The sequence below is a fragment of the Monodon monoceros genome, unplaced genomic scaffold (genome assembly GCF_005190385.1).
Source record: "Monodon monoceros isolate NGI ecotype Baffin Bay Population unplaced genomic scaffold, NGI_Narwhal_1 Super_Scaffold_21, whole genome shotgun sequence".
NCBI classification, from domain to species: domain Eukaryota; kingdom Metazoa; phylum Chordata; class Mammalia; order Artiodactyla; family Monodontidae; genus Monodon; species Monodon monoceros.
In genome coordinates, this window is record NW_021703778.1 from 14,778,650 (window position 1) to 14,803,631 (window position 24,982).

The 24,982-nt window shown below is 36.4% G+C and overlaps 1 protein-coding gene across 4 annotated transcripts in view; it reads right to left on the bottom strand.

Moving 5' to 3' along the window:
* PLXDC2 (plexin domain containing 2) overlaps positions 1-24,982 on the bottom strand; it is a 406,453-nt gene that overhangs the window by 44,967 nt on the left and 336,504 nt on the right. For all 4 annotated transcript variants that reach the window (XM_029239265.1, XM_029239268.1, XM_029239267.1 and 1 more), the window contains 3 exons: positions 24,059-24,119; positions 15,760-15,907; positions 14,295-14,333 (listed from right to left, as the gene is read on the bottom strand). In XM_029239265.1, coding sequence (XP_029095098.1) covers positions 14,295-14,333; positions 15,760-15,907; positions 24,059-24,119 — 248 coding nt within the window. The remainder of the gene's footprint in view (positions 1-14,294; positions 14,334-15,759; positions 15,908-24,058; positions 24,120-24,982) is intronic.

Consider the following 24,982-nt stretch of genomic DNA (forward strand, 5'->3'; position numbering starts at 1 on the left):
AATGTGTTTAATTTTCTTCATTTCAAGAAAAGCTTATGAATTATTGATAAGAGACAAAATGAAAGAAAGAATAAAGTAGATAGGAGGAAAGAAGGAAAAAAAATTTGACCTTTTGTTTCTTCAAAGTGTAGCATTTAATTTTAAACCTCTATGTCTCCTTGCTTTTTCTATGACTGATTTTTTTTTTCAGTATTTACATGCATGTAGCATTGATATTCTGTATTTAGAAGTACAATCCTTTAATATGTTAGAGATTTTAATACATTGCTAAAATGGTCTGTACCCACTTTTAAATCTTGCTGATAATTAAAGTCCAGCAATAAAGTAAAACTAAAATAGAAATACTCCTTGTCTGAAATTTTATTCACTCTAAAGTGTTATTTCTAAATCTAACTCTTCTCCTGGCTTTAAAAAGAAACACTACAGCCCATAAATTCCACAATGTATTAATGTCTTTTGGGGGACCAAGAGGCTGTGGACAAAGTCTTACACAAATTTGTTCAAAATTCATAAATCTTATACGGTTGATGTCAAATGTTCTTTTTTAACACTTCAGAATGAAGTTAAACTACAAAATGCTTAAAATGTTACTGTTCCACTTTTGGATTAAAAACACATGACTTTCCCTGTGGAATATTATTGAACCCATTTATGAGCTAACGAATGTAACAGAAGAAAATCAAGTAAAAATAAAAATTTTAACTAAATTCACTTTTCCTTTGGAAGTTTCCCTTGCAACTGATCTCATTTTGTAGCTCATATAAGAAGTCTCATAGCTCTTTTAACTTTCTATAGATATGATATAGACATGAACATGACCTTGGCTTCATTCAGAGTTTCCCCTGGTGTTTTATGTATTTTCTCATTTTTCATAATTCTCTTAGTTCTTTCATTTTATAACCACGGTGTTCCTATTTTTTGGATGCTTACCAATCTGTCAATATTATTTGGGTATTAGAGGTCCTTGAAACTATTATGCAACCCATACCTAATCCACAATACGAATCACTGTGTCAATACATTCATAATTCACTTTATGACATCTCCATAGGAGGAATTTGGGTAAGTACTGTGAAAAGGTATTAAAATGGGTGCACAAAACGCAGCTAAGTGAGTTATGTGTGGTGAGAACAATATCTGGCAGGGCAGCTGACCCAGCTTCTCTTCTGCAGCCTGTGCTACTACAGGGCAGCTGTGAAATTTCATTCAGGGAAACATATAAAACATTCTGGCTTAAAAGAGCTTAGGTTGTGACAATCCTTTTTAAACAAGAATCTGTTACCTTTTATCTTAGAAAAATAAAGCTAAATAAAATTTCCGTGAAATCATATTAAAAGAAATGCTTGATTCCATCAAAATGAGGGATTTGGGATAGGAGTCACCACCCAGCCTGCTTCCAGCCTTGTTATGTGATTGGTGCTTTTGTGCATGTGTATGTGTGAGCATCTAAAAGAGGAGATTTACCATATTTATACCTACTGTAATACCAAAAATAAATCCTTGTAATAATCCATTATAGTTTTTCATTTATTTATGTGCTTTTTTGTAATAATCAACCTATGTCTCTAATATTTTCAGCAACCAAGATCTTTATAAGATCTAACTTGTAAAGTTTCCCTAACATCAGCTTTCTATAACAAGTTGTCTTGTTTCTTCATTTAAAAATTATTTTTTAATGATAAAATGTATCTCTACTTCTACAAAATAATCCACAGAAATCTTAGTACTTAAATTACCCATAAATATTAAACATATATTAAACACATATATTAAAAATATATTCACAGTTACTATGGAATACCAAAAAAATGAGGTTGACAACGTACTTTCAAGATCTGGGGGTACAGAATAGAGTGACTCTTCATGCCATTTAACCCTGTCCATTAGAATGAAGTCAGTTATATTAAAAGAGGTCACTTCTATACAAACATATGAATATCACAATGAATGTTTGCTTCCCTATCAAATCCATCACTTTTTCTGAACATAGAGAAAGAACCTTTTCACCTTGCTCCCATCAGTGTGGAAAGCCAGATGTGTGTCCAAACCACTTAGCTAATATGAACCCTTACTATTGCCACTCCTTTTAATCATGGCTGTGCTACCAAGTCAATATGAGGCCTTCTTGACATTATTCATGGAAATGGGAATCCGTTCTCTGACTGAAGCTTAAGTGCATGCTGGATGAAAGCAAGGATGTCTCAGCGAATAGTTTTTCCAGTGGAAAGATCAGGTTCAATCTCCATGCACCTGCACTGTATACCCCTCTGTAGGAAAACAGGCCACCAAGGTCCTTATGAGTTTAACTGTCTCTTCCCAGAGCCCAGCGGCAGCTGGGACATGGCCATGCTACAAAGAACCTGCAGCCACTATCTGAAAAACAAAAGCCAAGCTGCTGTGATTCAGTAGGCTGTCTAAATAAAATCAACCTTTCTGTGATTATCTATAGGCAACTTCTTCTGAAAACTGCTGAATATTAAACCAATCTCAAGGTCTTTCACACCTGAGTTTGTGCTTCCTAAGAAAGCATGGATTAATTTAGTTGCTGGAGACAACAATTTGGCCCTTGTGGGGACCTCAGGATCGAAACTTAGTCCTTGATGCTCTTAACAACCGCACAATCCTTTTGTTATTTGTTGTAGTTTGATGTATGGAATCTCCCAGGCAGGACTAGATGAATGTGCCATGTATCTCAAAAAGACAGAATCGGAAACTGGGGAAAAAACTTGGGTTACCAGAACTAATAAAATGTGCATGTATAGCAAGAGTAGAAAGAAGAAACTGAAGCTCTGAGGACCAGTTTTGCAGGGTATTTATAGTTTATTGTTTAGCATCAGTACTGTCACAACATGGCTCAGATAATGCCTCTAATGGGGACAGAGTCAGCTAGCCTGCTTGGGAGGAAGGATGCTGTAAAATTGTGTTTACCACAACTGTCTGCCCCTTAGGTCCTGGAATATCAAGTTTCCTGGCATCTAAAGTTCCACTCTTTGAATGTGGGATAGAATATGGTTACTCCAGCAGGTGAGCACTCGTCTCAGCCTAATCTTTTCCATCAAATCAGTTTTGTAAAATGGTCCCACACCGTGGGTATGCAGCACTCCTATGACTCTTATAGTTGCAAGGGTTTGGGTCTCAAAGTGTTGGGGGATGGGATCAGAGGACCCGTAAGGCTCATTCTCACTATGAACTGGCAGTTGGCACTGCTTGTGTTTGCTGAGATCGTGGACCGCTTTAACAGAGGGAGAATGGCAGACAGATGGCTACATAATGTCCTTGCTTTCATTCAACATGCACTTAAGCTTCAGTGAGAGAAAGGATCCCATTGTTATGAATAATTTCAAGAATGTCTCATACTGATCTGGTAGTAGAGCCATGATTAAGAGGAGTGCAGGTACTAAGGCTCCACATTAGCTACGTGGTTTGGACACGCGTCTGTCTTTCTGCTTTGACAGGTACAGGGTGAAGAGGACTCTTCCTCCGGGTTCAGTGCCACATCTGGAGCAGCCCTCCCAGGTTGTAGGACAGGATGGCAATGGGGAGCAGCATGTGCTCTGACAGCAGAGTGTTTGGTGGTAGAGCCCAGCTATATCCCTTACAGACATGTGATCCCAGACAGATTACTTAAACCCTGTGCTTCTGATATTTCATGTGTAAGATACTTCATGCGTAAAATGGGATTATAGTACTACTTTCTTCATAGGGTACTCTAAGGATTAATGAGAGAAACATGCAAAGCCCTTAGAAGAGTGCCTGGTGTATACTAACAGCCCAATAATTGCTAGATAATTTTATCATTATTAGCAATTACATGGGAAGATTTTAAGAATAACTTAAAGCAAAACATGAATCAAGTAATCAGAGCGTTAAATTTTATGCTACTAATTAGAGAAGCTCATTTGCTAAGGATAAGACTTTTTACTCTCTTTCATTAAGAATTTTAAGAAGCTTGGAAAAATTTCTTCACAAGAATTAAAAAAAAAACTATCTCGTTTATGAGAAGGGCATCAAAATTTCTCTTTTTTCGTTCTTTTTTTTTTCACTAAAATTTGCATCCTTGAAATGCACAGATCTTAAGTGTACAAATCGATAAACTTTAATAATTTTTATATACCAAAGTAATCATCAGCCAAACCAAGATACAGAACATCTCCATGCCTTCAGAAAGTTCCCTTCCCGCAACCACTGTGCTTCCTACTGTAGATTCATTTCATCTCCAAAATGTATGAACAGCTCACGCAGCACAATATTAAAGAAGCAAACGACGCAATCCAAAAATGGGCAGAAGACCTAAATAGACATTTCTCCAAAGAAGACATACAGACGGCCAAGAGGCACATGAAAATCTGCTCAGCGCCACTAATTATTAGAGAAATGCAAATCAAGACCACAATGAGGTATCACCTCACACCGGTTAGAATGGGCATCATCAGAAAATCTACAAACAACAAATGCTGGAGAGGGTGTGGAGAAAAGGGAACCCTCTTGCACTGTTGGTGGGGATGTAAATTGATACAGCCACTATGGAGAACAGTATGGAGGTTCCTTAAACAACTAAAAATAGAACTACCATATGACCCAGCAATCCCACTACTGGGCATATACCCTGAGAAAACCATAATTCAAAAAGAGTCATGTACCACAATGTTCATTGCAGCTCTGTTTACAATAGCCAGGTCATGGAAGCAACCTAAATGCCCATCAACAGATGAATGGATAAAGAAGATGTGGCACATAGATACAATGGAATATTACTCAGCCACAAAAAGGAACGAAATTTGGTCATTTATTGAGATGTGGATGGATCTAGAGACTGTCATACAGAGTGAAGTAAGTCAGAAAGAGAAAAGCAAATATCGTATACTAATGCATGTATGTGGAACCTAGAAAAATGGTACAGATGAACCGGTTTGCAGGGCAGAAGTTGAGACACAGATGTAGAGAACAAATGTATGGACACCCAGAGGGGAAAGCAGTGGGGGGTGCGGATGGTGGTGTGATGGATTGGGCGACTGGAATTGACATGTATACACTGATGTGTATAAAATTGATGACCAATAAGAACCTGCTGTATAAAAAAATAAATAAAATTTTAAAAAATGGTCTACATCAAAAAAAATTATAACTTCTTCCTGATGTATGACCTTTTTATCATTTGATATGTTCCTCTTTACCTCTGTTGCTACTCCTTGTCTTTAAGTCTACTTAGTCTGATATTTAGTAGCCACTCAACTTTTCCTATGGTTACATTTGCAGGATATATATTTTTCTATTGTCTTACCTCAAAATCTTTTACCTTAAAATCATTTTACATCTCTTATAAACAGTATATAATTGGATCTTGTTTTTAAAAAGTCAGTCTGATAATCGATGTTTTTAATTGGAGTGTTTATTCTCTTTATATTTAATATAATTATTGGTATGGCTGAATTTGGTCTGCCATTTTGCTATTTGTTTCCTTTGAATTCATCCATTACGTGGTCAATTTTTTCCTCTTCTCTTGCCTTCTTTAGGTTAAACAAATATTTCTTAGAATTCCATTTAAATTTAGCTCTACACTTACAAATTTTTTCTTTAGTAGTTGCTGAGCATAATGTTAACACGTGTTAAAATCACTTATGGTTGAAATTTTATCCAGTAAGTTGTTAATTCATTACTGTAACTGAAATAATAACATTTGGTCACAGTAGCTTATAGTACTGTTATGAATTAGTGTTAAATAATTAGTGCCTGTCCTTGTTACCCAAGATACATTTTAAATCTTGCATGGTATTACTTGAACACTGCAGAATAAAATTAAAGCAACAATTAGTCTTAATGGAACAGTAAGCCACTGAGAACCTAGCTGTTGAAAATACTAAACTAAATTTACCATCTAATGGATTAAAATACTGTCTTTAAAGCTTTATGCCTTTTAAAAAATAGCATATCTTTTCTCTCACAAAAAAAATTTTTTTTTGCTTGCTTAAACTGGTTCAGCTTACTACATGAGCCATAAGCATTGATTTAAGCTCACATGAAAACACTTAGTGTTGATGTCATAAAACGCCAAGGATGGTCACCAAGGTCAGCAGGCTCCAAATACATACTGGCATGCCCTTTATACATTAATAGGAGGCTCCCTTTTCCATTCCCCTCAGAAATGTTTTATGAGTCCTTTCAACTCCTGGACACCGTACTCTGACCTCTCCCACTCACTCTTGCCCCATTGCTTTGTCTCCTATTATACTGAGAAACTAGCAAGCTCAGATTAACTCTCTCAATTTCTCCCTCTCACCTGGCTCATTTCATTAATGTGGACTGACCCGCCCCCACTTGCACATATATCAGTTCTTTCTCAGTCATCTCTCAACTCCTTATTTTCATGTCTTTTTTCTCCTCAACACCTCTAACATGTAAATATGCTCCTAAAATAAAACAACAGAAATCTCTACTTCCCTTCTCACCAAGCTTCTTTTAAGTAGCAGCATGTCCTGTTTGACTTCAACTTCCTTATTTCCCATCAACTTCTCAAATTCTGTCTGGGGATTGTGCAGCTGTGGACTGTAGAACTGCCAGGTCAAGGTCAACAAATATCAACAAGCTACCTAATCTAATGGTCACTTTTCTGTTTTTTTTTTTTTTTTAACTTGTCTTGTCTGCGGCATTGACATTGTTCTCTACTCCCTCCTTGAAATTTTCTTCTTTGTTTTCTGTGATACCAAACTCTTCTGATTTTCCTGCTGTCTCTTTTACTCTGTTTTCAGTTTCCTTCACAAAATCTCAAATGCTGTGTTCCCTCCTTAGTCCTCTTCTCTCTTCACTTATATGTTATTCTTTTGTAATCTCATTCACTCTGACAACTTCAACTATCATTTATATGCTGATGATGCCCAAACTTATATCATTTGCTTGTATTTCTCAAGTGAGTTTCAGATTTGCATAGAAAAATGCCTACTGGACATCTTCATTTGGATGTTCCACAGATACTGCAAAGTCAGTATGCTCAAATTAAATCCTTGCCTCTCCTAAAAACCTGTTCCTCTTCCTGTTTTCCCTCTTAACAGCACCATCATCCACCATATAATTAAACCCAAGTCCTGGGAGCCATTTCAGTCACTATCCTATCACATAAATCACACATCCAATCAGATATTAGTTACGTAGCTTCTACTCATTAAATATATTTCTCCTGTCCATTCTCTCTCCTTTATTTCCATTATTAACCACTACTTTAGTTTAGCCTCTCACTGTTTCTTCTATGAATTACTAGTATAGTTTCTTAACTAGTTTTCTTGGTCTCAGTCTCACTCCTTTCCCATCTGTTCCCCACGATCCCTCAAGAATGACCTGCTAAACATGGAAAACTTTTCATGACACTCCTTTGTCTAAATGATGTCAATGGCTCCCAGTATCTTCAGGATAAAGTTTAAACTCCCTTGCCTAACATTAAACATTAAAGGCTATAAGCCCTGAAGCCCCTACTTGTCTTTCAACCTCACCATCCATCACTACTTGTGTATATCTTTACCCTAACCAAATAAACTGTGGCAACTCTAGAGTTAGCTAAATAGATTTTGATGTTTCATGCTACTGAGCCTGTCTTTGCTGATCCCTCTGCTGAAATGTCATTCTTCTGTCCCTTTTCTATACACATCTTAACCACACTTCAAAACTCGGATCAAGCATCATCTCTTCTGGGAAGCTTTCCCATAATTCCAGCTTTATTTAGGTGCCTTTTCTCTGCCCTCATGGTTTTTCCTTAATCTATCTTTGCACTTTCCACACTATACTTAGTTATTGATTTACTACTCTATCTCGTCCCACTAGACTACCTGCTTCCTCAGAGTATGTACAGCCCTTGTTTATCTGTGTATCTCCATCTCCTACTAATGGGCATATTGCATAGTAGTTTAAGAAATGTTTCTTGAATAAATCAAATCAAGTCAAGCCAAATCAACACGAAAGTTAATCTAATTTTCTAGTGACATACACATTATTTTTGTAGCATAAGTAGCATGATCACTAGGTATTTCATACTAAAAAAACTATAATAATAACTTTATACATGTTGACTACCCTAGGAAGGGTCACAAGAAATATTGGGTCACACAAAAACTGCTCCTGGGGCCCCTCATAAATCTCAGGTTCCAAATCTAATGGTATATGGAAATCTTTTTCCTCCAACAGGAGATCCCCAAGCACAGGTTTCTGACAAGAAGAGAGCCGACAGAAAATTATATAGGAGACAAGCACAGAAAGAAAGGTAGGAATTGATCAATGAGAGGATGTAGTAAAACATTCTGCTGATGGCAAATGGAAAGTGTATTTAGAGCTGCTTCTTGGAAGCCATGTGTGTGTATTTCTTGAGAGGTTCTGCTACATCATTTTGTTCTATCAGCAGCATAAACTCTACAAATCCTAATAAAGGAGAAAATGTATATTCCAATGTGATTTTTCTTTCGCTTTTCCTATCCTGGATAACAATTTTTTTTAAACAATTGGGTTGAACAATGAAATTAAAATTTTTGTGGGTCAAAAATGCTAAAAAAAAAATTAAGCAATTTCATATGGTTCAACAAAGTAAAGAAAATGTAACTTTTACTAACATAAATAAATTTGTAACTGCTAAAATGGACTAATTTTCACATACTATACTAAAAATGAGCTATAACAAACGTAATGCTGCTGGGTCCCTTGCCTCTGCTGAGCAAGACACATTCTCGATGTGTAGGCAGGGGTAATTTCTTGTTGTCACCAATTAAAGTGTTGCTTTAGAGGAGTCATGAGGTAAAGGTAAGGAACAACGGGTGGATTCAGTGTAAGAAATGTCATTCTTATTTGGGGGATTCTGGCAGAAAGAAATCAAGAATTCACGCAATTCTTGACATTCAGTGTGGTCTGTGAACTGGTGGTTCCTGCATTATCTGAGAATTTGTTAGAAAGCCACTGCAAAGATTTGGGCTCCACCCGGGAACTACTAAAGCAGAAAATGCATTTTAACAAGACTCTCTCTTCCTCCAGTGATTCTGATGCTTTTTAATATTTATGAAGAATTGCATCAGACCATTCGTTCTCAACTGAACTTTACGTGGGAATCACCTGAGGGTTTAAAAAGTATTGATGCCTGGGTCCCAGCTCCCTAGGCTGAGATTTAAGTGGTATGGAGAACAGTCTGAGCACTGGGGTTTTATGGGCCAGAATAATAAAATTAGATGAGGATAACTGGATGATTCCCATGTACATGTAAAGTTGAAAACCACTACTCCGGACAAAATTTTAGGAGAGAAATTCTTAATCCTAGGGAACATTCAAAATAATATTCTGAAATATAAGAAATTTTCACTATTATGGCACATATACACTTTATTACAGAGTTAGTGCTATCATGAAAAGTAGCCAAACAGAGCAAAAGATAAAACCAAATGCCAAGATACTTTATAGTTTTAGAAACAGAAAGTGATAGATATTCAATAGTCAGTCAAAAGGTAATAACAGTTTCCCTTTGCTTACAAGACTGTGATCTATGGGAAAGAAGTAGATGAAAAAAAAATAGCAAGGGAAGGTAGGGAAACAAGTGAAAGATATGTTACTTTAATGACTTATGTATTAAAGTCAAAAAATAATTTGACTGAATGATAAATGAAACACTAGACACTTGATCAGTTGCTACAGACTAGGTAAAAAAATACAACCTTAGAGGTAGTCTAGTGAATAAGTCAGAATAATGTTCTAACATTTTATCTTTGGATGAAAAGTCTTATATGTTCAGAAATAGAAATCTAAATACAACAGCATCAGAATTTACGCCATTCTGTAGTTCATTCAAAGTATTTCTGTATTACCTCTTTGAAATCAATCCCTTTGCAGATTTTACCCCAGAATTAACTTAATCATGCTCTGCAAACTGCTTAACGTAGTTATTTCAGCATCCCTTCGATGAAAACCCCAACTTCCGACTCAAGCACGCAGCCTTTCAGAATCCAAGTTTAGTAGACTTCCTAGCAATAAGAAGAAATGACAAACACAGTGCCACCTGCATGACACAACAATTCTGTCTGGAGTGTCAATACTTTAAATATCATTAGCAATTAAGAACTTACATTCAAATATATTTTTAAAAGAAACTTAATTTTATCAAAGGAAAGAGCCTTCAGAGGAACCAAGAGAGAATGCAGTTTTTGGTACTCTGATACATCTCAGTCAACAAATTTTAAATAATAAAATCAATCACAGGATTTTAGAGCTTGAAATAATTTTAACATCTGCAGTGCAGCAGAATGGTACAACTCAATTTGCTAAATTGAGCTGAATCTGGTTGAGGATTTCATTTCTCAATTAAAAGGCTTTGCCATTGATTCAACTTGCAAACCTTTTTCAGCCAGCCCTAACTATACTTTTATCCAGTTTGCATCTTGAAGACATTTACATTTCTATTTAGTTGGTGAGGGTCATTTGGAAGCAACTAATTAAATGCCAAAGAAGGCATTCAATAGCTGTACCGCTAAAATATATAGCTAGGTAATTCCTTAAAAATGCGACTCTTAAAAAAGCTTTTGCCAGAATTTGAAAACCCAAGGAAGGTGTAGTTTTAAGTGCTTATAACCATTATCCACAGAAATACATATATTTAAAGAATACTTTCTAGGAACCCCTTAATGGAGAATTAAACCTGAATTTCTCGAGAAACATAGAAGGTTGAAAGAATTTAGTTTTTGATCATAAACACAGAGTAGCCCTGTAGTTTGCAGAACACATCCCAGTGCTTCAGACACGACTCAATGACACAGGAGAATGAATGCACTGTTTTTCAAAGAAAGGTTAAAATGGAAACTAATGCATCATTACACGGGAAGAGGAAATTTCATTTCCAAATACTTCTAAGTATAATCAGTTATAGTAGGTGTGAGTAAAACTCCTTACAGCCGCATCTCCCCTGTAAAGCTTCTAAGAGGCCTCAACTGCAAGGGAGCAGCCATGCTGTGAGGCCGCCAAGGACCTGGGATCCACATCCAGACTAAATAAATTCACATCCCAGCTCTGCCACGTACCAGCCAGGTAAACTTACTTTTCTGTACCTTCGTTTCCTCAGCTATAAAATGGAAATACAAATAGGACCAATTACAGGGGTATTGTGTGAATTAAATGAGTTAATATACGTACAGCATTTGGAACTGTGCTTGGAACATAGGAAAGAGTGTCTTTCATCTTCTTTTCTCCTTTCTTCCCCCCTCCTCCCCCCCTCCTTCTCCTCCTTCATTTCTTCCTCCTACTTCCTCCTCCTCCTTTCCAGTCCTTCACATAAATAAGGGAGCAGAAATGATACTTAATTAGACATCTGTATTACTCGAAACTTAATATTATAAACATGTGAGTAGGAATATTTCAGTTGGAGATAAAATGCTATCTTTATATTAGTTCTGCTGAGTTTTTGTATTCAGCCATTTACCATGGTAAATCAATGCTATATCTTACTAAGGGGACCTGCACTCCTTAGGAATCATTCTCTTTTTTTAGATTTTTTCAGTTTCTTTTCTCCAAACTATTTACAGAGCCTAGAATTTTCACTCAACTCTGAAGGCTAATAAAATTTCTCCAATCAAACGACTAGCTTGAAATTTGCAGAGGCTCTACCTAGACCTAATCTAAATGTAGCAGGAAACACAATGCACAACTGAGATTTATCAAGAGTGATTTAGCAGACTGGAACTCAGTTTGCGTCCTGTGAATGAGAATCCCTGTCGTGTTTCTTTGGTGTCCAGCTGCACAGAAGTATTTTATGTTTTCATATCAAAGATGAAGGAAAATCTCCTGGAAAGTGAATATATAATCATGTCAGCTATGGATTCCACTAAGAAAATCAACTACTTTAACTCAAAGAAATATCCCAGGAAGACTCAGAGCCAAGGTAATCCAATATCTAAAGAAGATGATGTATGTAAAGGCAGAGTCTAGCTACACATTGACTGCTTTGAAAAATGTCACCCTCTTTTCTAGAAAATACAGACCTCTAAATTAAAATGGTTTTAAGAACAGCCAATTAAATCGAGAAAGAAAATGTGCTGAATTTCTTTGAATACATAGCAATTTATAAAAATGTCTTAGCTTGCATTGAAAAGAATTCTCAATAAATGTGAGAAAACATTTAAATTAGGCATCCTTTTTCATTATTACCTCAATCTTGCAAAAATGTTAAGCTGGAGGGGGGAGGAGGAGAACGATGCTGAATTCTGTTTTCAACGGAATTCGTTTTAATTAACGAACGAAGTTGGATTTAAATTGGCAATCCTTCCTACATCTCCATATTCCATAAAATAAAAAGCAATGACAGCAGGTTATCTTAATAAAGTCGCTGTAAAAAGTAATGTGTGATATCCCTTAAGTACTCTTCGGCAGGAACATTTGTCTTAACACTGGTCAGGTTGGTCTGCTCTAACTGCACTTTTAGGAAAAGTGCTTTATAAACAAACCTAGCTGTGAAAAGAGTTCCAATGTATAGACATGTTTAAGTCTTATTGTGATAGTTTGGAATTCTGATGGGTACCTGATGCATATTAATGATCTAAATATCACCTGAAAATCCAACAGTCAACTTTTCTAGTATGACAGAAAAGAGGAAACGTCCTCCATTTCAATCTTGGAATTTACTTAACTTGATGTCTCAGCATCATAATATAGTTTTAATGCATTGCGTTAAGAAAATCTTCTAAGTTTTATGATTCCTTGCTGCATTAAACAAAACTAGGGATTTTCCTTGAGCTAGTTGGTAATATTCTAGAAAACTATTTTGCAAAATGTATTCCACAAAACATTAAGTCATTGAGATGCTATTTGTAAAAAGTTTTTATGACCAAATAGCAGAGAAATGCCAGGTACTAAATCTTTATTACCATCTTGAAATTTCTTTAGAACCTACGCTCTCTGAAAGCAGGGAATTTGTCTAAACCTTTTTCACTACCATAGCAGCAAGCATGTAACAATCCCTTGCAATTAGCAGGCACTAGGCAGGAATAAATGAATGAATTCACGAACGAACAGTAAAAGTTTTAAACAGTTTTCCAGAAAATAAATCTCTTTCATTTTCTTTCACCCAGAGTATCTCATACCTATTTGATCACATGAATCCTTTGTTCTTTCTGTTAGCATTATGGGATATTTTAGTCATATTAAAGAAAAAAAAAGAAAAGACAGCAGGAGAATAATATAACAAACACACATGTAACCACTACCCAGGTTAAGAATTAAATGTAACAAATACAACAGAAGCCTCTGGGTACCCCTCCTCCATTTCATTCATCTCATACTATATACCCTCTCTCAAAATGAGGTAACCCCAACATGAAGACTTAGGTTCACTAACATCCTCCTCTGAGAAATTTTGAACTAGGGGATTGCTAAAGTCCCTTCAAGCACCAAGATTTTATTTCTAGCGTGTATATGTGGCAAATGGTCATCTGTTAAGCTATCCACTTACTGCATTAATACAATAATGAATAAGAAATTAATGAAATAAAACACTTTGCTACAGAAGCAAGACAAGGGACAAACGATGTAATAATGATATATATGAAGAGGCTAAGCAGCTTCTCTTTTAAGTGGACTGATCTAAAGATATAGATATACATATATAGTAAGCTAAGAAAACACAGAAGTAATTGTTACTTGACCTAGACTGAGTAATTTAGGAACTATTCTCTACAGTTATAGAGAAAAACATCCCTAACAATGTATATATTGGATTCTGACTTAGGATTTCATCTGGGGCTGCAAAAGTGAAATTGTGTCTAGGTCAGTATCACAGTGTACCCACGTTTACGTAAGAGGTGCTGCTAAGAAGAGGAAACCCCCTTCCTGAGCTGAATAAACAATTACTAATAACACATCTCTTTTATGAAATCCAGCATTCTATGATAGAGCCGCACATATAAATATGAAGTAACATAATTTAATAGGAAAAGAACTATTTTTAAATTTTTAGTCAATATCTTTCAAAGCCTTGATAGTCACATGTGCAACTAATAAACCTAGGACGACAGCGACAAGGCACAGCAAGGTGTGTGGATAAATTTTCACTTTATAATTGGTCATTGGTGTTTGTAGTTTTACAGGCAAATACAAAGATTAGAATTTCATTCCACTATTGAAACAATTTGACTTTTCAAGCCAACTGCTGAATTCTTCCTATGTTACATGCCAACAGGGAAAGAAATATAACCTTACTCTATATTTAGAAGTCCACAAGTCCCTTCCATATTTAAATAGATGAAATAGATTAGTATCTAAAAGTTTTATAAAAGAAAAAAATCAGTTCCTACCTCCATTATCTTTTAGATGTAGAGCTATCTTGGTATCATCTGGAAGAGAAAAGTCAAAGTTATAACAGAAAAAATTTTAAGGTGCACAAATCTTAAGACCAGTAATTGTCTACTAATGCCTTAACTATAACAGGAATAGCTTTTGATATTTTACTGAGTAAATTCTATGGCAGTGAGAGCAGGTCGCAGGTTATATGATGTAATACTAAACTTTCTTACTGAGATTGCAAGATGGAGACTTCAGTAAATTATTATATGACTCTTAAGAGCTGTGAGAAAAGTACACTGTTGTAATTTTAACTTAAAATACATTTATTTTAATTTTCTAAAATGACTTATTGTAATTAGACTCTACAGTCTTTATTTTAAAAATCAAAATCAAGAAAATTCCAAGTTAATTGAAATAGTAAATATTCGTCTGTATTTACAAATTCAACCTCAAAAGTTAAATGCTTACTTATTGCTAACAAATATGACCAAAATCATATACGAAAAGATCTTGTCCTATGTGAACAAAATGTACAATGTGCTTTTTTATATTTCAGTGGTATATTTCATTCTAAAGGACAGGATTCAAATTACAAAAATACTTTTCTCAGGCTATATAACAACCCACAATAAGATGGATTAAAATATAACATTGGTTTTAAAAGCAATAAAATAATTTAGCAGCTAGCTATCCTCCACCTCACTTTATCACTTTATTCCAGTTAACTTTTAATATCCAATTAAATTTCAATGAAAAGATTCAAGTTTAATTTAATATCTTAAATGAAAGCAAGGTTTATGAAAGTAAACAAATAAGACCATGTTTTCCCTCTTAAAGCTTACTCTTGGCCAAGCGGTCTCACATTTCTCCCTAGTGGTACCTTTCAGAATCGATGGTTAACAAATTTAGGCCAATATACCTTCTTCCCCCAATGAGTTGTGCTCATGCATTAATGTTCTTTAGTATTTTTGCCTTTCCTGGTAAAGGAAATGTTTTTCAAGTACAATTTCTGTGTCATACACAGTGCCTCTCTACAGGTTATAGACCAGCATATTTTATTGACTGTATCCAGGCAAATATTAATAGAATTGCATATAAGTAGGATTACCTAGTGTTCAGAATCCAAAATCAATGGACATTTTCTGTGCATTTTGCCTTTCTATCCTGTGACTAAAATGTTGATTGCCGTTATTACAAAGTTTAGCAATATGAAAGGAAGTCTTTATTTCTTTTCTAAGGAGGACTAGTAGCCAGGATCACTCTGAAAGACTACATCTCAATAAAAGGCATCCATACATTAACAAGAACCCAGCACATATTTTTATTCCATAATAATTTTGTCTTTTCCCTTTTAGACATCCCTACGAAATCCAGTTTGCCAAAGAATAACTTTCTCCCTGGAGAGCTTCTCCAGTGCATGTCAACACAGTGAGTTTTCCCTCCTTCAGTAATAAAGCAAAAGTATCTCCAGGGCACCTTCTGTGGGCAGGCTGGTGGGCAGCCGGGGTGTCGCTGCTCTTCTGGTGGTCGTCAGGACCCTGAATTGTGTGCTTGTTGCTCGTATGGTGGTGGTTTGAGTAGAACGTTCCACTGGCTCTGTGGTGTCACAGAGCTTCTCTTTTGACTGATAAGAGAAACAAAGGGGAAGACAATTTGAGTGATCATACATATATTTTAAAATTATATCAAAGAAGTTGGGCTGTAAAGCACAAAAGCCTCTCAAATAAAGATGAGGAATGCATTATTTTTGTACAGGACTATAGTTATAGATTTTACTAACGTATAAAGTATATAAAATAGACAAGAGAAAACAATTGAATGTTAGAAAGCATTTCCATCTTTAGATATTTGGATTCCACCATTTCTGCTGTTAACCTTTCATATTACTGTTTATCTTAACCTAAATTTTATGTCAGTATATTTATAAAAGACATGATGGGAAACGTTCACACTAGAAGAAAAACATGTGCATAAAGATAAGGTTTAAAACAGGCTTACGTGTGTGAAGAGAGAATGTATTCCATTCGCATGAAATTGGTAATGTTAAATTTTAAAAATGTGGTAACTGCTCCATACTACTTTATTGTTTGAAAAATAATCCACCACAGGATGAATGGATATTTAAAATTAAAATTTTGTTTTTCCTTTATGAAATATTCAAAACCACCCAAGCAAAGGATTGAACAGCACTCAGGTAATCACTTAGTCTATCTTCTCCTTAGCAGAGCTACATGAGGAAAAGGTGCATATTGTATTGTTCATTTATAGCCCACAAGAATAAATAATATGACATTTACCAGTAACAATCTCCAACATGCAAACTTTCATGGTTTAGAAGTTGGCGTTTCTCCCTACCTCTTTGTGCTTCAAAGGACTCCATCCCTCTGGTGGGCCTTGAGTAGAAGATATCTATTCTGTACATGGATGGTACTTACCCACATTTGAAAATTATTATTGAATAAACACCTTTCTTAAACTTCTCTTGTCATTAGTGAAGTACAATTCACCATACTGCTGGCTCAGGAAGAGCTCCAAAGATGGCTTCCTTGTCACTAAGTAAATATGATACAGCTTATTCCCTCCTTCAACATCCTAGCGGCCCATTCAATTCCCCAAACTTTAGTTCCTGCATCTTCTCAGCTCAGTGATCTCATGATCTCTTGCTTGACTCCACTTTTGTTATCATCCTCATACCCTGGACCTTCCCTGTGGTTGGGAATGCTTTAGTTCTGAAATCATAAATTCAGTTATCCTATTTTCAGTCTATCCATGTAGCTGTTCACTCACATACTTCTTATCCTGTGATTATGTAGAAAGCCCAAGCACAATGATTTTCTCCCATTAGTCTCCTTTTTTCCATCACTTCAACCTCTCTTTTCAGTGCCTTTAAGCATGTTGCCTTTTTCTTTTTTCCACAACACCTTCTTAGAAAATCTGCAGTACTGAATATAGTAAAAACTCTGCCTTTTCCATGCCTGAGCTGGAGAACAATCCTATAGCCTCCCACTGGGAGCTCCACAAACTTACTTCCTGCATGCCCAGCGGGGGCCTTCTGTGCTGCCTGGCAATACTGCCCTGCTTTGCTAATCTCCTCTCAAATTATCCTCAGTATCAATTTCAAACCCTCTCCACTCTACTTAGAACTGCCATCCCATAATGCCTCTACCAATTTTATCCTTGGGCTCACTTTTTATTTCTTTGATAAGAGTCATCAGCAAGAATTCTTTAAATTTATTTACAAATCACCATCCTTACTTGAACCTGAACTGACCTGTCCTTCCTCCTGTTAGGATGGATGGGGTCTATGGTATACAGCTGTTCTCTCAAGCTCTACTCTGGCCCAGCTCAGCCCACCTTCTCAGGTATTGTGAACCTGCTCATCTGACCCCCTCCTTGCTCTTCAATATTTCATCTCTAATTCCCTCCTGCCTTGTTATCGGCAGCACTTAAACATACTCAAGCATGTCCAATCTTATTTTAAAAACTCTGTCTTCATTCTTCTCCACATGCACCCCAACATCATCCTACTTTTCCTTCCATTCAGTCAGAATTCCAGAAAGACTGATCAGCCTAGGGCTTCTCAGACTCCCACAAACTTGTTTTTACCCAATCCAACTTAATTGAAACTCTCATACCAATGTTTTAAAATATCTCCTTATCTACTAAATCTTCCATGTACACTCTTGCTACCTCATTAGCATTAGGCACAGTCTGTCCACTTTCTAATCTTGGATTCTGTGACACACACTCATCCGTTTTCTGATACCTGTCTAACAACTCCATCTCCATTTCTTTCTGTCCCTTAAGTGTTGGTGGTTCTTATGCATCTTTCCTGGCCTGTCTTTTCTCTATATGCACCGTCACTAGCAATCTCCTCCATACCTATGATTTCAATTAACATCTTTATGTTAATTATGCATAAATCTCTATCTTCAGTCTACATTCTTCTCTTGAATTTTAGGCCCAAATATTTATCTATTGGCTTACATGCATGTGGATATCACAGACATCTCAGGCTCAGTAAGTCTAAGATGGAACTTGTCACACATTATTCTCCTCCTGTGGTTCTATTCTCAAAAACATTATTATCAATCGCTGTAATGTTTAAGCTAAAGTCCCGAACTTGTTTTGCTTATGGCAGTAAAGGCAGACCACAGACCTTAAACGGTCCTCCTGTCACAATACAAGTGGATTCTGGATAAAACACGAATTTTAAAGCATTACTAGGATTTTCGGGAAGTAAAGAAAATCTCTGAGGGGGCCTTTCTTTTGCCTCTCCCACAAAACAGAATAAAGCAAAAGCTGTGTGCTATAAAGAAAGTAGGAACAATATACATTAGGCAAAGTAAAAACACACGGTTTGCGCTGAGGGTAAAAATGTCAAAAATTAATTATGCCCTAAGGAGATCAAGCCTTCTACCAGCAGTAGATGAGGGAGATAAATCCAAACCTCTCCTCCCCATATTAAGGCAGGAACACATGGCGTCCCCTAAAAGCCCTCAGGTTCCCATCATCAAAACTTCTTTGGTGAAACCATCACCTATTTACATTCTAGGGATTCCCATGGAATAAGATCAAACAAATGCACTTCTAATTAAAGGACCGAGAAACACAGAAAGAGAAAGAGTAGTCTGACAAAGAGCCAGCAAAAACAAAGAACAACATAATTAGACTAGCAAAACCTTTTACATAGTAGGGGCATCAAATATGGAATATATAAAAATTATATATGAAATATTTAAAGAAATGAAAAGTAAAATTTAAAAATGAACTAGTATCACAGACTATAAAAATGACTTGGTGGGGCTTCCCTGGTGGCACAGTGGTTGAGAGTCCGCCTGCCGATGCAGGGGACACGGGTTCGTGCCCCGGTCCGGGAGGATCCCACGTGCCGCGGAGCGGCTGGGCCCGTGAGCCATGGCCACTGAGCCTGCGCGTCCGGAACCTGTGCTCCACAACGGGAGGGGCCACAGCAGTGAGAGGCCCACAGATTTAATAAAGATTTAAATTTTAGAAATGAAAAATATATTTGTGGAATTACTACCTTAATGGACAGGTTCGACAGCAGATTAAACAAAAGGAAGAGAGAATTAATAAACTGGCAAATAGATCTGAAGGAATCCCCCAGGATACAGCATAGAGAAATAAGAAAATAGATGATATAAAGGAGAGGTTACAAGATACAATGAAATGATGAGAAGGTCCTATTCTCCAAAGAGCTCAGAAGGTAAAAATAAAGAGAATGAAGACAGTCTGACTGAATAGTATATTTATCACATGTCCGGAATTTTCACCATAATCTTCTTTGCTGTAAATATCTTTGTCACATGCATTTTTGCTGAAAATATTTTTGCCACATAACTAATTGGCTGTAAGGCAACTTTGCCATAAAAGATAAAATACTTGGCTGATGGTTTGGTTTGATATACACAATACAAAAATCATGACAGATGGTGATGATCTGCCCCAAGAGTTGATTTCTTCTTTTGAAACACACTACATGGGAGGAGAAAGAGGCCGAGGGCCTTGAAGGCACAGAAGTGAAACCATGTTTCCCACAGAACTTTGTAATGTCTGTCAATGGACATGTGACAAAATGCTAAGAACAAACAACAGTGCAGAGGCTTTCACAACACAGTACAAAGCTCAGTTATAAACATGCTTCCCAGTATTTGGAAATTAATACCTTTCTTAAAGAAGGAAGACATTTTAGTGAAAATTGGGATGCTGAACAAGGAGACAAATCAATAAACAACAAAAGAATGTAATATGATGAACAAAAGACTTGGAAGGCAAGTGCTTAGGTACAACCCACAGAATAAAGTCAGTTATTTGCACAGTATTGTCATGAGTCTACACGCACGTTGAATGTATTCAGATATTTTGTATTTTGCAATAAAGTCTTTTTAATTTTGTTACTCATTTTTCATGTTTCAGTATGTCCTTTCTAACGTCTCTCTTTTATTTTTCGTTGTTTTATCTTTTACGGCAAAATTGTCTTATGGCCAATTACTTATGCAGCAAAAATGCCTGTGGCAAAGATGTTTATGGTAAAGAAGCTTATGGTGGAAATACCTAGAACCCATTTATCAAACTTCATACCCAAGCAATAAGAAGACACACATCCTTATTGAGCACATGAAGATCACTTGTACAAATTACTCATTCGCTATTCCATTAAAAGTTCCAACCAATTTTAAAGAATCAGTATCATATAGAATGTGACCTCTGACAATTCAATTAGGTAAGAAATCAATAATAAAAAGATGAAATTTAAAATGGAGAAAAGACAGCCTCTTCAATAAGTGGTGCTGGGAAAACTGGACAGCTACATGTAAAAGAATGAAATTAGAACACTCCCTAACACCTTACACAAAAATAAACTCCAAATGGATTAAAGACCTAAATGTAAGACCAGACACTATAAAACTCTTAGAGGAAAACATAGGAAAAACACTCTTTGACATAAACCACAGCAAGATCTTTTTTGACCCACCTCCTAGAGTAATGAAAATAAAAACAAAAATAAACAAATGGGACCTAATGAAACTTAAAAGCTTTTGCACAGCAAAGGAAACCATAAACAAGATGAAAAGACAACCCTCAGAATGGGAGAAAATATTTGCAAATGAAACAACAGACAAAGGATTAATCTCCAAAATATACAAACAACTCATGGGGCTCAGTACCAAAAAACCAAACAATCCAATTAAAAAATGGGCAGAAGACCTAAATAGACATTTCACCAAAGAAGACATATAGATGGCCAAGAGGCACATGAAAAGATGCTCAACATCACTAATTATTGGAGAAATGCAAATCAAAACTCAGAATGGCCATTATCAAAAAATCTAGAAACAATAAATGCTGGTAAGGGTGTGGTGAAAAGGGAACCCTCCTGCACTGTTGGTGGGAATGTAAATTGATGCAACCACTATGGAGAACAGTATGGAGGTTCCCTAAAAAACTAAAAATAGAACTACCATATGACCCAGCCATCCCACTACTGGGCATATACCCTGAGAAAACCATAATTCAAAAAGAGTCATGTACCACAATGTTCATTGCAGCACTATTTACAATAGCTAGGACATGGAAGCAACCTAAGTGTCCTTTGACAGATGAATGGATAAAGAAGATGTGGCACATAGATACAATGGAATATTACTCAGCCTTAAAAAGGAACGAAACTGAGTTATTTGTAGTGAGGTGGGTGGACCTAGAGTCTTTCATACAGACTGAAGTAAGTCAGAAAGAGAAAAACAAATACCATTAACGCATATATATGGAATCTAAAAAAAAAAAAAATGGTACTGATGAACCTAGTGGCAGGGCAAGAATAAAGACGTAGACATAGAGAATAGACTTGAGGACATGGGGTGGGAGGGGGAAGCTGGGACGAAGTGAGAGAGTGGCATGGACATATACACACTACCAAATGGAAAATAGATAGCTAGTGGGAAGCAGCAGCATAGCCCAGGGAAATCAGCTCGGTGAGGCTCAAGAGGGAGGGGATATGGAGATATATGTGTGCATATGGCTGATTCACTTTGTTGTACAACAGAAACTAACACAGTATTGTGAAGCAATTATACTCCAATAAAGATCTATTAAAAAATAATAATAAAAATTTAAAAATAAAGTAAAAAATAAAATTTCCATAATTCAGAAATGTGATATAATTCACAATCCAATGTAAATTCAGTAAGAATATTGACAAGATTGATTGACTGATTGATTGATTACAGATGTTGTAAGTTGAGTCTAAAATTTATATGAAGAACAAAAGCCCCAAAGTTGTCAAAACGCTTGTGAAGATGAAAAAGTAAAGAGGTTTGTTCTATAAACAATATTTCTTATGAAGCTATAGTAATTAAGACAGTGTAATATACAATGTATCCATTCTTCCAAAAAGTCATTTGGATCATGTCACCTCCTTCATTAAAACCCTCCAGATAGCTTTCTCTTGCCTTTAAGATAAGGCCCAAACTCCTTCAATGTTACATTTAGGGCCCTGTTTACCTCACCAGTCTCATCTCTCACCACTCTTCATACCTTCAGTTACCCTTCAGAAGTCATGTTAAATATCATCTCCCCAAGCAAATGTTCCCTTGTCCTACTTAACAAGACCATGCACTTAAGAGTTCTTTGCCTGAGTGGTTTTCTAAGTGCTGTCCTTTGTTAAGTGTCTGTCTCCCCTGCTATACACATTTCTCACACTTTTACATTAGCAGTGCTTAGAGCAGTACATGATAAACGCTCATATTAGGATTTGCGCTTATTGAATAAATTCATCTCACAAGGTCAGAAGGAAAATTTAACACTGGTTTTGGGCACTGAAAATGGACTGGACTTGGTGACCATGTTTAGTTACCTGTAACAGAAGGATACAATTGCTCACCATAAAGCAAGTAATGTTGACGATTTACTTACAGAATAAAAAGGAAACATTGAATATTATAGAATGTACTAGATTCTGAGCTCCTTAGGAAGAGAGGGTAATTTTTTAAAAAATTCTTTATAATTTTAGTGCTTAGCACAGGCCATAGGACACGATTAATTTCCCCACAAATATCTTTAGGAGGTCTTAGAATATGACGGATTCTTCTCTATAGCTTATGTTTCATGATGGGCCCACAGTAAAGCAAGAAAATGATGATGTCTGAATCACCCTCTTGATCTTTACACAGGTATTCAATTTCAACATTTTTAACTGAGGTAACTGTGATTACAAGAAAGAAACATCAACCTGAAAACACAACTATGACTCTATCAATATATTTTCTTTTTGAACTACTGTTGTTAAATAAGTGACATGAAATAGATAAATTATCACTGTAATTCCCCCCAAACAACTGTCAAAAAGTTGATTAAAGCTGCGTTGGCAATACTGTACTTAATGTTCAAGAATCTCCTGAAAGATGTATTTTTCAAGATAGTTATGAGGCATCACAAATAAAAACTAAATTAAAAATAAAGGCTCTAGTAACTAGGATTGCCTAAGAGTTCTGAAAATAGCTCTTTGCCATGGTTTGCTTTACTAAATGAGAAAAGTTATAATGGTTTTTATTCAAAATTCAAACCCTAAAACTTAACAAAGGGAGAAGAAACAAATACTTTTCTTTCTGAATTTTATAGGATATTTTTATGTGACTCTGAAATGACAATGTAAATGCAATTCACTAAAAAATTGTAAATAGGTTAAAATCCATTCTACAATTTTATTTACTTGCTTGAATCACTTCTTTGCATCATTGTCTCCATCATGTTTGCCTGGGACTTAACTGTTTCTATGCTAGACCATGTCTACCTTCTTCTATCATGCCAATTTGCTGCAATCAATCTTTCCCCCCATTCCAATGATTTTGTTATTTGAGCGAAAAAGATGAACAATGGCTTCCTAGATCTCAAAAAGCAGCAAATGTTTAAGAGAACTGCCCTTTGCTCACAGAGACTTAAGTCCTGGTTCTACTATTGCTGAGTCACACACCTAATTCCAGACACTCTCTCTCCACCCCCTTCCCCAACATCTCCCCTCACCCTTCCCTCTTCTCCTCTTGGTCCTATGGAGGCAATAACAGCTCTGACCTCATAGGATGGGTATGAGAATAAATTGAGATAATACATGTCGAGTTAAACTCAACATCTGGTACATATAAGGGCTCAGTAACTGATGGCCCTTTTTATTAAATTAGATACCATTTTCATTAAGTTGCAGCAACAATACATGACAGCTTGGTCCCAACAATCTTGTCATAATAAAGCACATGTGTACCTCTTCAGGGCATCCGCTGTCCACCCAGTCCTGCCGATGGCGATCAAATCCACTGGAACATCTTCAGAGAAGGCCACGTTGCAGATCAGAAAAGAAAGTATGGGGTGCAGAGTGGGGGTAGAAATTAAAAGAAAAAGATCGGTAAGTAGTTAATTCTAAAATCTGCACAACATAACCTTTCTTCTATAGAACTGTTAGCTGGAGCAGTGGAGAAGCATTTACGGAGGTCTGCGTAACGGCCTACTCCTTAGGTAATCGTACTGTTATGGTTGCACGTGGCAACAAATCAGGCCACTGAGGTTCACTGCACCGGGCAGAACACCTGGATGCCCACGCAAAGGTGAGACAGTAGCTATTCTATGAAGTTGGTTTTTCTTTTCCTCATACATATGTATTTTTCATCATCACAACGTGTGGATAAAATCTTTTGCAGGTATTTTTCATATCTTTTTCTTTGTTTTAGTTAAATTTTAAAATTTAAGACCTGCAGTCACACAGACTCTTTCCCTATTGTGCAGTAAAAGCTTAGCAACTCAGCGGGTTTGGGGTGTTCAAACCCACACATTCCAAAGAAAGAACTGGCCCTTGCCCAGCTCCTGGGAGATCACTTCTAATCCCCTGGAATATCCTGCCTGATAAAAGTGTCTTTGTATATCTTGGGTCTTGGGCTATGTTAGATCATACTAACAATATGATTTATGGTGAATGTCTGTTTTTATTCGCCTGGAGCCCTGGGCCACGTTGCATCAGTTTGACCCCTGGGGGCACTGGAGATGAGAGATAAAGTTAGTCATGCAGAATTTCGTACCTACGTGATGGCCCTCAGTAAAAATCCTGGACGGTGATGAGCCTGGATAAGCTTCCTTGAGTGGCAATACTTGGTGTGTGTCTTCACAAATAGTTGCTGGGAGAATTATGGGCCAA